Source organism: Furipterus horrens, unplaced genomic scaffold, assembly GCF_987537825.1.
Source record: "Furipterus horrens unplaced genomic scaffold, mFurHor1.1.pri manual_scaffold_8, whole genome shotgun sequence".
Taxonomy (NCBI): Eukaryota; Metazoa; Chordata; class Mammalia; order Chiroptera; family Furipteridae; genus Furipterus; species Furipterus horrens.
Genome location: NW_028327178.1, coordinates 92,164,292 through 92,180,385, shown reverse-complemented (window position 1 = coordinate 92,180,385; position 16,094 = coordinate 92,164,292). Strand labels below are relative to the sequence as shown.

Genomic DNA, 16,094 nt, shown 5'->3' with positions numbered 1-16,094 from the left:
AGTGGGGCGGGGAGGTAGGAGCCTAGTATTTATCAACAAGAGAATGGATGTATGGGTTCCATAAAATGGAGCATTATTATGGCAGTCAAGATGGATAAAACTCAAAAAATAATATTAAATGAAAAAGGAAACTGAAGATTACATATACTGTGGTGCCACTTATATGAAGATTAAAAACATACAAAAATGCAATACAGTTTACTTATATATATAGAAACGAAAACATGCACGAAACTGTTAACTCCAGTTATAAGAGGGAGGGAATGGAATGAGATTGGGAAGGAGTAGGGGGCTTTTGGGATATATATGTATATATCTGAAAGAGTTAGGTCAAAATACTTAGATGATTGTACAGAAATTTTTAATACTTTTTCATATTCTTGAAATATTTCATTAAAAACAAACATTGTGTCAATTCCAGTACTCTATTCTAGAGATTTTTTTTTCTCTAGGATTAATAAGAATGACCAACCCAGCCACTGTTATGATACCCCAGGGTGGAAATGTGTCATCTTCCATGATGGCACCAGGCCACAATTCAGAGCTGCAGCCCAGGACTCCTCGCCCTGCTTCTCAGTCAGGTAAGGACCCCCATCTTTTAGGATCAAAGAGGCTGGAACTTCCTGCATAGATGATTACAAAATTCAGCTGTCTCTGATGCAATTCCCAACTGCCCAACTTAAATGCCACCTTCTTTACAAAATCTGCCCTAATTTCTTCAAGCTAAAAGTCATGATTTCCTTCTCAGAATTTCTCATTATTCTCTTGCCAGTTTTACCTCAACATTCCTAAAAATCCATTTTTTGGCCTACTTATTCCTGCAGGATACTGCATGAAAGACAGTTCTAAATGGTGAACTAAATGTGGTAAAACATCCTCCTCCTATAGATACAAAACTAATACATTGGAGGCACTGAAAGTCTTACAGTGAAGGAACACATCTAAAGTTGTTAGGTCCAGCCTGGCTGCTGTGGCTCAGTGTATTGAGAGCCAGCCTATAAATCTAAAGGTCCCTGGTTCTATTCCCAGTCAAGGCACATGCCTGGGTTGCCGGCCAGGTCCCCAGTTGGGGGCGTGTGAGAGGCAACCAATCAATGTATCTCTTGCACATTGATGTTTCTCTCCTTCTCATTCTCCCTCCTTTCCCCTCTTTAAAGGTAAATAAAAATAAAATCTTTAAGGATTCAAAAACAAAAAACGGGGTGGTCAGTCTCCTCAAGGGATTGACGCTATTAAAAACATTAAAAATAAATAAAAGTTGTTGGGTCCAGTGTTTCCCAAACCTAATTGACTATGTTTTGTTTTGTCTTCTTATAACACTAATGAACACAGTTCCCAGAATGGTGCTTTGAAAATACCACACCACACTTTATGTTTGGCTCTTATGTCCACTTTTGAATCATAAGCTCTTTTAAACAAAATTTATCTTAATGTCATCTTGGTACATTGCTTTGCATGTAGAAGGTGCTCACAAACATTTCACTGAATGGTACCGGCAGATTTTACTCTATATTTACAGAGTTGCCAAGACTACTGCTCTAGGATCTAGGTTGCACTAAGTTAATTTTTGCTTTGTTAACTGTCTTGAAACAGATGCAATGGATCCGCTCCTCTCTGGGCTCCATATACAGCAGCAAGGTCATCCCTCAGGATCTTTAGCACCCCCACACCACCCAATGCAGCCTGTCTCTGTGAACAGACAAATGAACCCAGCTAATTTTCCCCAGCTGCAGCAGCAGCAGCAGCAGCAGCAACAGCAGCAGCAGCAGCAGCAGCAGCAACAGCAACAGTTGCAGGCAAGACCCCCACAGCAACATCAGCAGCAACAGCCACAGGGAATTCGACCTCAGTTTACTGCCCCAACTCAGGTGCCTGTTCCTCCAGGCTGGAATCAGCTGCCTTCCGGAGCCCTCCAGCCCCCTCCAGCCCAGGGTTCTCTGGGCACAATGACTGCAAACCAAGGGTGGAAGAAGGCTCCCTTGCCTGGCCCAATACAACAGCAACTCCAGGCAAGACCATCCTTAGCCACGGTACAGACACCTTCCCACCCTCCCCCTCCATATCCCTTTGGCAGCCAGCAAGCCTCACAAGCCCATACAAACTTTCCTCAGATGAGCAATCCAGGCCAGTTCACAGCTCCTCAGATGAAGAGCATGCAGGGCGGGCCCTCTAGGGTTCCAACCCCCCTGCAGCAGCCCCACCTCACCAACAAGTCTCCTGCTTCCTCACCCTCCTCCTTCCAGCAGGGATCCCCTGCATCCTCCCCAACGGTTAACCAAACTCAGCAGCAGATGGGACCAAGGCCACCTCAAAATAACCCACTTCCCCAGGGATTTCAACAGCCTGTCAGCTCTCCAGGTCGGAATCCTATGGTTCAACAGGGAAACGTGCCACCTAACTTCATGGTGATGCAGCAGCAACCACCACCAAACCAGGGGCCACAGAGTTTACATCCAGGCCTAGGAGGTGAGGAACACTGAAGCTATTTGTGTTGGTAAATCTACTGGAGATAGATCTTAGTGGAACTACAATTTTGAGATAATGGAGGGAGTGAAATAAGGATGTAATTACTTGGTTTTATGGATGTAGTGGTGATGTTTGATATAAATTAGTTAGCTGGATACATTATGCAGTATCTTACTGGTTAAAATGCAGGTAAAATTCAATATAGAGATGCTCATTTTGTTTTCAAATTCTTTTTGCTTGATCTTGTACTAGTAAATTAAAATGTCAAGAAGAAACATGAATTTTATTAACAACTTATAATGCTCAGGTGTAGAAGAAGTTAAGATTATGCAATAGAGCAAAAATGAAAAGTACAGAGTCTTATTGGGGAAAAGGCCCATCTAGTTTTCAATTTTGATAATCCTGAATTAGTAAAATAGCATGGTATGTGTTAAATTTGATTAAAGTATTAAAGGGGAGTAAGTTCAGAAATCATTGACTTTTACAGTTTTATAATGCCAATGCCTGCTCCTTAGAGAGGGAATTCCACCAGTTATACCTAAAGGAGATTTATTTATTTATTTTGTAAGGTGCCTCTTGTATGAAGAAAAAGCAATGGAGCTTAATGTGTGAGAGGTAAAACGATTACAGTAAAACTTATTCATCTCCATGTTTATTATTTATTCTTATTAATCATTGATCTAGGGCACATGAATGTGCTTGGAGCTTTTCAGTAAGGTATAGAGAGTGTCAGTAATGCCGTCATCTGATAAACATAACCCCACCAAAAGACACCCATTGCCTACCCAGAAAAAACCCTTACATCTTTAGTGTAACATAGCAAAGGCATGTTCCCATGGTTTCTGGTGAAATTAAGTTGCTCATCAGTCTTTTCACTCTCTTGTAATTGATTTTAGAGACATGCAGGCTCCAATATTTGAATCCTAAGACGTGTTTTGAAAATGTAAGAATGTTTCAGCTCCAAACTACTGTTCTGGGCATGTAGCCCTGGATCAGTGGAAGCTGGGTAGTCCCTCCTGCAAATGTGATTGCTGATTTAATTACAATGAAAGCATGCAAATGGGGACTTGTCACTGCTAAAGAAAGGACAAATGCATATTTGCCTACAGAGTGTTTCTTAGGACATTGAAAAATTTGGCCCTTAAAAAATATAAATGGACTAGTACAAAAAAATTTAAGTGAGTTTTAGGTCTTGATGCTTTCATAGAGCAGATGATGTGCTCACCTAGGTGATCTGGCCACAGCAAGGCCTGTGTTATAAACAATGAATGGGTTCTGAGAATCTTCTTATTACAGATTTTCTGAAATTAAGCTTCCCTATAAAAGGAAGTAATACTTCAGTGAGATTCCATTAGAGCATGGTTTTTGGTACCATAGCTGTCAGAACTGCAGTAAACCTTATGAGGGGAAGGCATGATGGTAAATTTTATACAGCCTAACTTTGAAGCTCCTGTAAATCATTTCTAACCTTTTGTCTTTTCCAAAGAGACAAGCACAATATTGGGGGGAACTTTTCTACAAAGGAGATTGTCATCTATTTCCCTCAATGGAGGAAAAAAAGCCACCCATCTATGTTTACTATCAGGACCCAGCTTTTGTTTTATAGTATTTCTTATCAATTTGTTTGAATATGAGAGAATTTATTTCCATTGGTACCTGTGTTAAAGTATGTAAAGTTTTGGGGTTCCCTCTATTACAGAGAAAAGTAAAGCGCTCTAAACCTTGCTGTGACGTGGCCTCAGATCACACTTAGGGAGCAGATTGCCATCTTTTCCTTGGCATGTTCTAAGTGTAAACTTTTTAGTATTTCTTTTTCATTTTGACAATGCTCATGTAAGAGATTGTGTTGATTTTTTTAACCATCTTTCCCAACCTGATTGTTAAAGATCTTACCAGTGTGACAGAGAGCTAAGCCAGTGGAGACTTCATGCAGCTCATCCTTCCTTATTCATTCCACATCTAAGCAAGAGTATAAATTTGCCAGGTAACTGCCTTACTCATTGTTTTCTATTAAGGAATGCCTAAACGCCTCCCACCTGGCTTCTCAGCAGGACAGGCCAATCCGAACTTTATGCAAGGTCAGGTGCCTTCTACCACAACAACCACCCCTGGGAATTCAGGAGCCCCTCAGCTGCAAGCAAATCAAAATGTCCAGCATGCAGGTTTGTTTTCTGTGATTTATTCAGCAAGCACTTAACAAGCATTGTGTGGTAGATAATGTGATAAGCAACAAGGGTAAACATAAGTTCTGGTTTCTCCCCTTAATTTCAAATGCATAAATATGAATTATCTTTCAAGGCAGTAACTGATCTATCTAAAGTAGGTAGAATGTCTCAGGAACCTGGAAACACCTAAGGAAAGTAGGTGAAACTTGAATTACAGCAGGGTTCAGCTATTTTTTCTGTTTTGAAAGGAATCAAATAGTAAATATTTTAAGCTTGGGAACTACTTAACTCTGCTGTTGTAGTACAAAAGTAGCCAGAGACAATACATAACTGAATGAGTTTGGCTGTGTTTCAAACACTTTATTTTCAAAATTGCAGTGGGCCTGATTTGGCCCATGGACCATAGCTTCCCAACCCCTGAGTTAGTAATAGGGCAAACTGTGTGTGTGGCAGAGAAAACTATAGGTCCAAAGACATGGAGGGACATGGCATTTTGAACAGCTGCAACTTAAAAAAATCTCTATATAGTACATGTTAGCTGTGTTTACGCTAAATGTCTGAATTCTGATTTACACTGTGGTGTTTTGAAGACCAAACTTCAATCAGTACTAGTTTAATGCGAACAATGTATTGTATATAAGAAGAAATTTTGAAGGAGAAATAGGGTGGAGCAGAACAGTTTAAAAGTGTTTGTAAAACAGTACTATGTAAGCCCAGACTTCATGGTTCTGGTTGCTTAACTACCACATGAGTAATCCTCTTACCTTTCTCATTTAGGCAGTTAAAACTGAGTTAGTGCAAATATTTTCTCAACTCCACCCCCACTTGGAGTTAATTTAATTGTGTGGTTCCAGCTTTAATTATAAATCACTAATGAATGAGAAAAATTCTAACTTAAAAAATAGTTCAGACTACCTCTTGAAGGACGAAGGTAGGGCAAACTTGTCTCTCCCTATCTGCTGGTGTAAAACTGCATTCCTGAGCTTTGTGAAATCGTGTTTTCTATAGGAGGTTTTAAAACAGCGATAAAATCATGATTCCTCCACCCAAATACAGCTATAATGTATTTGTATATGGTACCTCCCACATGCACATATTGTTTTCGTTTCCCCATTTATCCCATCCAAGATAGCTCTACTCTTGCCTGGTGTTTTCTGTATTCTTACCCTACTTTATTTTTACCTGTTAGCTTTTACTTCTTCCTATAAAAATACTTGTCTGTTTGTTATTGTCTCTTGTCAACTAGACCTCAAGGTGTCAGGGATTTGGTCTATCTTGTTTACTGATACTATGTCAGTACCAAAAGTGCCTTATACATAGGCACTCAATAGTTGTTGATTGGATGAATTTACACTGGCATATTCAGTGGATATAGTATATACAGTGGTAGTGGAGTTCAAGTCAAGAGTTTATAAGACTGGTTTAGCAAATCTTCCTTGAGTTTCAGGAAAACTGGATAATGTGAACAACAGACAGTTTGTCCCCTGCCTCCCTAGCTGGAGCATGGACTGGCCTCATAACTTTGTTGTGCCTGCCACTTTATAGTCCCCGTTTAAAAGTGAAAAATAAAAGGGAGATAAAATAAGCTAGAAGGTTATTCAGTAAAATGGGAGAGATAATACTAGTAACTATAGGAAAATCCCTAAGACCCCAAATAGGTAAACACTGCAATAAGCCAAGCATTGATCTTTGTCTAAATTAGAAATCACTTAGAAGAATAGAACATGTTCTGTGGGGACCACCAGGAACTGCCAAGAGAGTGTCACTGAAGTTTTAATATCCCTTGTTAACTATTCTGTACCTAGAGCTTCTGGGTCATCTATCAGTTGACTTCTACCAGAGGCTCAGCTTTCAGATCAGGATTAAATAATTTCTACCACTCTGGGGTAGAGGAGACCTGTCCTTAAGAAATATTAGGTGTTCTTCTCTTTAAAGTGCAGCATCCAGATATCACACATCTAAAGTCATTATTACCGCCCTGGCTGCTGTGGCTCAGTGGATTGAGTGTCAGCCTGCGAACCAAGTGTCGCTGGTTTGATTCCCAGTCAGGGCGCATGACTAGGTTGCAGGTCAGGTCCCCAGTTGGGGGCGTTAGTGAGAGGCAACCACACAGTGATGTTTCTCTCCCTCTCTTTCTCCTTTCCTCTCTCTCTAAAAATAAACAAATAAATAAATAATTGTTTTTTAAAAGTGCCAACATATTTAAAAAACACAGATTTAAAATAAAAAAGTCATTATTACCTTTTCAAGAAGCATTGGTACGGTTTTCCTAAGAGGATACATCACATTCTTTGTTTCCTTGGCTCATCTAAAGCAGAGCTTATTTCACTAGCCTACAGTGTTTTTCATTAATTTTCATTATCCTTTTAATCTACTTCCTATCCATATTTATTAAATTCATGAAAGGCTAAAACCAGACCACACCCTGTGACATATTTACACATGTTCTCTTAAGGCCAAATTCCCACCCCAAACTGAGGTCTGTTACTAGACCCTGCAAGTGAGGGCAGGTGTCACAGGAGGGGTGCCATGCTCTACCCAAAGAGTTCCAGGAAAACACAAGTTTTCATTGATGTTGGCTCTCACTTTAATCAACCCTACTCCATGATATCCCTGACATGCCGTCTGGAGCCCACCTTACATCCACAGCTGGAGGCTGAAATCCAAGCAGGCCTGTGGGGTGGACCCCAGCCATCGGTGTAGGAAAAATTCATTTGGCTAGAAACATTCAGTGAGTTATGGGGAACAAGTCCCTTTTAAATAATAAGATACTGCCTTGCTCTTCATTTAATATGAAAGAAAGTAAACTTTATTGATCTTTGAAATGTTATCTTTAAGTTACCAAATAGAAGTAATGAAACTGATTCTTCTCTTCTGTTGTATGGTTATCGAAAATTAATAATTATCCCACAGTCAAATCTCCATACTTTAGAAAACCCACAGAAGTATGTCAAACACAGCACATTTGTTTATGGTGTTCAGAGGATATATGGTAATGGGTGTTTTTCTAATTAAGGTCATTTGAGTATCTTAACACCAATAAAATAATAGTATTTCTTTCTGAAACTATGCTTTTTTTTTTTTTTTTTTTTAAGGTGGTCAAGGAGCTGGTCCTCCTCAAAACCAGATTCAGGTGTCCCACGGGCCACCAAATATGATGCAGCCCAGCCTCATGGGAATTCATGGCAACATGAACAACCAGCAGGCTGGTAGTTCTGGGGTTCCTCAGGTGAACCTGGGCAACATGCAAGGCCAGCCCCAGCAGGGCCCACCATCTCAGCTGATGAGCATGCACCAGCAGATTGTGCCCTCCCAGGGCCAGATGGTCCAGCAACAAGGAAGCTTGAACCCTCAGAACCCTATGATCCTTCCAAGGACCCCGCTTATGCCACAGGGCCAGATGATGGTGAACTCTCAGAGCCAAAATCTTGGGCCCTCGCCCCAAAGGATGACCCCACCCAAGCAGATGCTTCCCCAGCAGGGCCCACAAATGATGGCAACACATAACCAGATGATGGGGCCTCAGGGGCAAGTTTTGCTCCAGCAGAACCCAATGATAGAGCAGATCATGACCAATCAGATGCAGGGGAATAAGCAACAGTTTAACACTCAGAACCAATCCAATGTCATGTCGGGACCAGCACAGATAATGAGGGGACCAACTCCAAACATGCAAGGAAACATGGTGCAGTTTACGGGACAGATGTCAGGACAGATGCTGCCCCAGCAAGGGCCTGTGAACAACAGTCCTTCTCAGGTTATGGGGATTCAGGGCCAGGTCTTACGGCCACCAGGGCCCAGCTCACACATGGCCCAGCAGCATGGTGACCCTACTACTACAGCAAATAATGACGCCAGCTTGTCTCAAATGATTCCTGATGTTAGCATGCAACAAACCAACATGGTCCCCCCCCATGTGCAGGCCATGCAGGGAAACAGTGCCTCGGGAAACCACTTCTCAGGCCATGGGATGCCTTTCAATGCACCTTTCAGTGGAGCACCCAATGGAAATCAGATGTCCTGTGGTCAGAATCCAGGCTTCCCAGTCAATAAGGACGTCACACTAACAAGCCCATTGTTGGTCAACTTATTACAGAGTGACATCTCTGCAGGCCATTTTGGGGTAAACAATAAGCAAAACAATACCAATGCAAATAAACCGAAGAAGAAGAAACCCCCTCGGAAGAAGAAAAATAGTCAGCAAGATCTAAAGTAGGTTGTGATAGGTTTTGCCTGAAATCTTATTCATTTATTTCTATATGGACTTTTTCTGATGGAAAATTTTAAACATATATAAAATTAGAATAGTATAATGAAATCCCCCTTCTTCAGCAATCAACTCATAGCACATCTTGCCTTTATCTGTGCCCTACTCATTACCCTCTTGATTATTTTAAAGCTAATTTATTTTAAATATTTCAGTATATACTTCTGAAAGATAAGGACAGATTTTTTAAAGACCATACAATACTATTAGCACACCTAGAAAAATAATACTTCCTTCATATTCTCAGGTATCCAGAGTTCAAGTTTCCTTGATTATCTCAAAGTAATTTTTTTTACAGATTGTTCAAATAAGGATTCAAAGTTCATAACATTGCAGTTGACTGATATATGTCTTTTAATGTCAATAGTCTCCTGGGGGTTGTCGCAGTCAAGAGCCTGAAAAATAGCCAGTGCTACCACACTACAACCCTTTACAACACTTCAGGCTTATAATGGCTGTTGGGGAACCAGAGAGGCCAAATGTGTTTTGGAACTGAAAACTACTATGGAGACTCCCTGCTGTCTCTCAAATAGAAATGGTTTTTTTGTACAGGTGCCTTTCCTTTAAAGGTTCTTTATTATCCCTAGAAGCTTAAAACCTCATGCTATGATGATTGGACCTTTTAAATCAGTTACCCTTTTGATAAAGGGTTCACCAGGTGAGTTCTTTTGCAAGATCACAGCAGGAAAGACGATTAATTTGTACTTCATTTTCTGAAGCTAAGTGTTAATTTAAGTCATGTTTTTGGCTTTAATAAAATAGTTCCAGAAAGAATACTGATTAAACTGAATTTTCTGCCTTTAATTATTTATTAACGAGAAATAGTGACGAATGAGGAATGGGCTAATTGAAATAAATTATTAGAACTGTAGAAAAGAATAAGGGAGCTTTAGTTAAACAAGGATACATGTTCAAAATAAAACCAACTACCTTTTCCCAGCTTCCTCACAGTTTCTTTGGTTGTACTCTAATATTATGTCATGCTCACTTGCTGTTTCTTGAATCTCATAAATCAGTAATTATATATTAACCTGTATTTTCCTGAATTCAAACTCAATAAGCCCAATAATTATATAATTTTTTCAATAGATCTAAGTTAAATTCTTTACTGCTATCAACCTATAGGAATAATATTTTTTGTGGTGATGTTTATTTCTCCCAGTAGTCTAGAAGTAAAATTGTGAGGTTATTTAGTTGCTGTTGGAATGCATTTCTGCTTCTTCACCATCCCTAAGGGAGATTGCTTACTTGCTGGGGCTACAGATTGTGAAAGGGCCTTATACATCATCACTCCTAGGAAAGGAAGACAGTAGGTTTAATAGGAAGAGCACCTCCTCTCAGCTCTTTGCTAGCTCCCTGTGGAACCTTGGGCCTGTCTGTTACACCTGTTTAAGCCTGTTTTCTCATCCATAACATGAGGTGGCTCAACTAGACACCTGAGATTTTTTTAGCGGTAAAGAATACTATAGAATCCTTGGTATAATTTGAAGTGAGAGAGAAGTCATGTAAGGAACAAACCAATACAGACCCCTGAGTATGCTAAGTACCTGCTTCAGGTTCTAAATTTTCATGTCCTATGGTATGGCTTTTTAATTGTATTAAAGGTAATACTTATGAAGCTACACAGAATACAGTGAGATAAAATACTGTCTAAAAGGTGACCAAGATCAGGGCAAAGGGAACCTAAAGGTAGGAAAGCAAGGTGCAGCGAGGAGTAAGATTACAAACAAAATGAGGAATGTGAACACTGATTCTATGGGAATGTGGGTGTTAGTAGATAATATTTTCGTCATTTCTTCCCCACTAAAATTTTTTAAAATTTTATTGATTATGCAGTTGGTTTTCCCACTTTTTTCCCCCTTTGCTCCCCTCCGCCCAGTACCCCCCTTCCATCCAGCAGTCCCACTGCCCTTAGTTCATGTCCATGGGTCATGCCTGTATCTTTGGCTTCTCCCTTTCCTATACTATTATATCCCCCTGTCTATTTTGTACCTACCAGTTACACTTCTTAATTCCTGCACCATTTCCCCATTCTTGCCCCTTCCCCCTCCCAGCTGATAAGCCTCCAGCGTTCATAATTTTGAACTTCTTTTTCTTAAATAAGTCCCTTTGAAATTTCATATAATAATGGCTTGGTGATGATGAACTCCTTTAGCTTTACCTTGTCTGGGAAGCACTTCATCTGCCTTTCCATTCTAAATGATAGCTTTGCTGGATAGAGTTATCTTGATTGTAGGTCCTTGCTTTTCATCACTGAATACTTCTTTCCAGTCCCTTTTGCCAGTAAAGTTTCTTTTGAGAAATCAGCTGGTAGTTTTATAGGAACCCCTTTGTAGGTAACTTTCTCTTCTTTTCTCTTGCTGCTTTTAAGATTCTCTTTAACTTTTGGCATTTTAATTATGATGTGTCTTGGTGTGGTCCTTGGGTCTAGCTTGTCTTGGACTCTGTACTTCCTGGATTTGGACATCTATTTCCTTCGACAAACTTGGGATGTTTTTCTTCATTATTTTTTCACATATGTTTTTAATTTCTTGCTCTTCCTCTTCTTCTTGCACCCCTATGATTCAGATGTTGGCACATTTATAGTTGTCCCAGAGGTCCCTAAGCCTCTTCTTATTTTTTTCAATTCTTGTTTCTTCATTCTGCAGTGGTTGACTGTTTAGTTCTTCTTTATGTTCCAAATCATTGATTTGAACCCTGGTTTCCTTCCCTTCACCATTGGCTTCTTGTGGATTTTCCTTCATATCACTTACCATAGCCTTCACTTCTTCCCTTATGGGTTTCCCATATTCAAACTTGTCAAGTCTGAGAGCATCTTTATCAACAGTGTTTTGAGCCCTGCATCTGTTAGGTTGGCTATCTCCTTGTCTCTTAGTTCTCCCACTGGAACCTTGATCTGCTCCCTCTTATGCGCTGTACTTCTCTGTCTCCTCAACTTCACAAGCTGCTGTGTTTGCCTCTTAGGTAGAGCTGTCACATCTGTTATGTTATAGGGGGCGGAGCCTTAGATATTCGTCAGTGGAGGGCGACCTGTTTCACCACATTCTGGCGCTGCACATAGGGGAGGGGTCTGAGAGGAAACAATGTCTCTTTCTTAGCACTCGCCCCTTTTCCAGGCACTTCTCCACTTCCCGTGTGGGACTGGCGCCTTCCCTGCTCTTGCCCTGGCTTGTGGTTCCCAGAGTGGGTGGGTCTGCAGACAGTCTAAGACCCTGGTTCCCAGAGTGGGTGGGTCTGCAGGCGTTCTAGGACAGTGGGAGCGGTCTAAATAAACAAACGGACTCTGCTTAAGAGATCAGCAGTTTCTTCCTCTGCCCCAACCCCCACTGGTCTGTACCGTCAGAAGCAAGGTGGTTTTGTTTTCCCCAGCACTGGAACCATGAGCTGCACGGTCTGGTCTGGTGCTGGGAGTGCTCCCCAGGTGTTTCTCCCAGCTTTTATAATGTGTGACCTCGCATTATGCCGGCTGCTGTTGTCGCCACCTCCACCGCCACACCACATTCTCTTTGCCCCTCCTCCGCGTCTGGATGAGTAGCGCTTCTTTGTATCTATTTGTTAGACTTCCGCGCAGTTAAATTCTCAAGTAGTTCTCGTTTTTCGTTTTGAGGTAATGCTAGTTCTTATTGTTGTGGAGGGTGCCTCCATCTTGGCCAGAAGTCCTCTTTACCACTAAAAATTTTTACGCTACACCGAGGTGAAAATGAAAGCATTCCGAAGCCAGTGGGATGTCTACAAATACGTTGCAACAAAATTAATTAGCTTTGTTCTGCTATTCTCCGTCTTTGTTCTGAATACCATTTCACCAGCAACCTATAACTTTTTGTTAAGTGTTCAAAATTATGGGAGCCACCGCTGTAATATCCACAAAAAAGAAACAATGTACACTACTGGTTGAATTTAATACACCAGAGAGAATGTGGTTTCACAGGACAGTACTTGATAATGTTCATAGCTGAAACTATGGTCAAGTCTTAAAACATCTAAAAGATGGATGATTATATGAAAATCATTATATCAGAAATTTGTAGAAGGCACTTTGGGTGAATAGCTGTGCTATTGGATTAAGTAGATTTTAAATTTTAATGAAATTGCCAGGTTATTTTTATGCCAAATACTAAATATTTTATCAGACTAGAGAAATGTAAATAATGGTAGGAATGATCATGCAAACAGATTTTAGTTCTTCAGAAATAGGGGAGAGGTTAAGGTAATTTCATGGATGAACTGTACAGTTTACTCAAATGTGCAATTTGTTTTTAGCACCCCAGATACTCGCCCAGCCGGTCTAGAGGAGGCTGATCAGCAGCCCTTGCCTGGAGAACAAGGAATTAACTTGGACACCTCAGGCCCTAAACTGCCAGAATTTTCAAACCGACCACCAGGTGATAAAATGTTAAAGATTATATGCTTGTCATCATTTATACAGCATTACAAGACTTCTCTTCAAGGAAACAGTATTATATTATTTTGTCTCCTAACTATGCTAGCAGTTTAATATGTCTAGTATTTGGAAAATTTGCCTTTATAGTAAGTAAAAAGTTCAAATATAATTTCTGAAGATATATTGATTCTGCTCAAATTAGTCTTTATTTTAAGTCCTCATTAGATCAGACTGAAATGTCAAGTATCTCTATTCTTGTCAATATCAAGGTTCTATTTGGCATCAAAATGAAATAAGATTAAATGAAAAGATGTTTTCGCTCTAATCCTGCTTGCCTGCGTCTTTCCTGTAGCCTTTCCCACTGGGGCTTTCTCAGAGTAGAGAAATACCAGGGTTTAAAATAAGAAAGACACATGTCTACCTACCTCCTAGCTTAATAATAATTAGGACCAGTTTTGTTGAAGCCCCCTGTGCTGTGCACCTTTCTGATGATAAAATATTATTGTCCTCTAAATGCTGAAAAATGTTGAAAAGGAAAAAGTTTCCAAAATTCATTTATTCCAACCTAGGTATTATAGAACTAAGGCCACCACCTGTCACAATATCTATACCTGAGCAGTGATTTGTAACCTCATTCCCCTGTGAGACAGTTGAAAACACACAAGCCTGTCACATTTCTGACACTCCTCTGTATATGCAAAGGATTATATTTTTTTCGTCCTCACAAGTTATTCTACCTTCTTTTTGACATATAAGTGAGAGTGGTGTTATTTTAGGGATAAATTTTAATCCACCCTTAATTTATGTATTTTAAAAGTGAATCAAGAAGAAAGTCCACCATGATGTCAGTACTTTGTATTATTTATTATGAATTGTTTGAGCACACCACACTTTCATTCGGTGAGTTGCAGCAGCGGAATTGAGGCTGGGAGGTCACCAGTCTTTGCCAGTATGTCTAGAAGGCATTACAAACAAGAAGGTACCTTCTTCCCTCAGACACATCTGAATTCTTGTTATATGAATCCCAGGGGTCCTCATACCTGGGATTATTGCTTCCTTTCTACAGCTTGCAAACTGGGAGCCTACAGGCCGAATTTGACCTGTAACATGTTTGAATTGTCGTACAGTATCTTAAACCAGACAAAAATCTGAATTTAAATAACTTTAGACAGAGCATCTGCTCTGCAGTTTGGCTCTGTTCACAGGACTACTGTCTTTTATCAGCCCACTTCTCTTCTTCACTACCAGTCTGACCCCTAAAAGCATATAAGTTTGCATTCCTTGATGAATAAATTTGGTTCTTGATCATGTCATATGCACTGTGTGTGTCCTGGCTTTTCCTCTCTCACCATTTCTGTCATGGCAACCCCAATGTGTCTTATCATTAGTGTCCTTTGGACTGCTGCTTCTAGCTTCTGGAACTTCATAGCAGCCGGGCCCTTAACTTATTTTCGAGAGGCTGCTATATTGTCTGTGCTGCTCTCGTTGGCATTTACTGTACTGTCTGGTGGCCTGATTTTAAAAATACAAGTCATTTGTGTCATAGCCCTAACATCAAAGGGCTTCTACAGAAATTACAATTTTCCTAACATGGGAACCTGAGTTAAACCTATGGAAATGCCATGTCATTGGCTTTATAAATATAAAGAAGTCACTTGAGCCTAAAACAAAAAAGGATTTTTTAAAAAAATCTTCAAAACCGGATTCTGCACATTGTACTTATTGGCGCCATGGAAATCTTTGGCCAGAATATATTAATTCACTCTTGAGCACAGGGTCTGACCCAGTGGATCAGCAGCATTTGGTAGCTGTCTGAAAATCTTGAGCCAGCATTTCTTCCAAGTGCCAGAGCCAACCATTCTTATTCCTGCACCTTCTTAAAACTTTGCAAATGTATTTTCACACAACAGTGGGACAAATCTAGTTTGTGAAATTGTATCCCAGCTACATGCCCACTTTTTCCCACCGAACCATCTTTATTCTCGGAATCATTTAAGGTTTTGGTTCTAAAAGCGAAGTAAAATCTTCACAAAAGAAAGAACCATTTGAGATGTTGCCTTCTGCTGATCTACAGGGCATTGTCCCTTAGAGTTCTTTTCTCAGAATTATTTTTTATTCATGAGAGCTATGCTTCTGGCTTATTTTCCAATTGTGGATTCATAGAAAATTAATATCCATTAAAAAAAAATCGTCAGTGCCCTCATTTTATTCTCAATATGTGTATAAACTTCTATTCGCTCCATCTATTTATTAAACTGATTTACGTTGGAAGGGCAGTTTAATTCATTTGAGTTCCCCCAAAGGATTGAACCTGAGTGTTCCAGCATGTTGTGTGGAGTCAATGGATTGGAGTAACTTTAAATCCCTCTTTCTTAAGAAACTGAATCCTAGAAAGTTACATTTTACTTCTGTTGAAAGAATTAAAAAGCTATCTTCGATGCTGGCATTTTCAACAAAACCAAGTCTTAAAAAATTAATCTGTACTAACAGAAAAAGTACATCCTAATTGTTTTACTTCATTCACAAGTACAGTGAAATATTTATGCCTGCGTGAGACCCCCAAAGCCGGATGATCAGTTCCTTGCTCTTGATGGAGTTTTTCTCATTTCATCTAAATCTTTGGCTGTTATAAACTTGGCCACCTGCAGTGCATAGCACAGAGTGTCTGTCTATTAGAGTCTTAGTACAGTAATGCCTCATTCAGACCCTAAAGACTGAGGACCTCAAGTTCATGATGCTTTGCTTTTTACTTTAAGCAGTGTGCCCTTTGCTTATGTCAAATAATGAGGGGCAGCCTCTGCCCCCCAGGAATTGG

General features: G+C 40.1%; 1 protein-coding gene across 11 annotated transcripts in view; it reads left to right on the top strand.

Moving 5' to 3' along the window:
- The window catches only part of NCOA6 (nuclear receptor coactivator 6), an 84,238-nt gene that overhangs the window by 44,616 nt on the left and 23,528 nt on the right, over positions 1-16,094 (top strand). For 8 of the 11 annotated variants that reach the window (XM_090286274.1, XM_090286272.1, XM_090286281.1 and 5 more), the window contains 5 exons: positions 453-581; positions 1,594-2,466; positions 4,482-4,628; positions 7,727-8,843; positions 13,159-13,280. In XM_090286274.1, coding sequence (XP_090142400.1) covers positions 453-581; positions 1,594-2,466; positions 4,482-4,628; positions 7,727-8,843; positions 13,159-13,280 — 2,388 coding nt within the window. The remainder of the gene's footprint in view (positions 1-452; positions 582-1,593; positions 2,467-4,481; positions 4,629-7,726; positions 8,844-13,158; positions 13,281-16,094) is intronic. The other 3 variants (XM_090286280.1, XM_090286277.1, XM_090286276.1) reach the window with 3 other exon arrangements.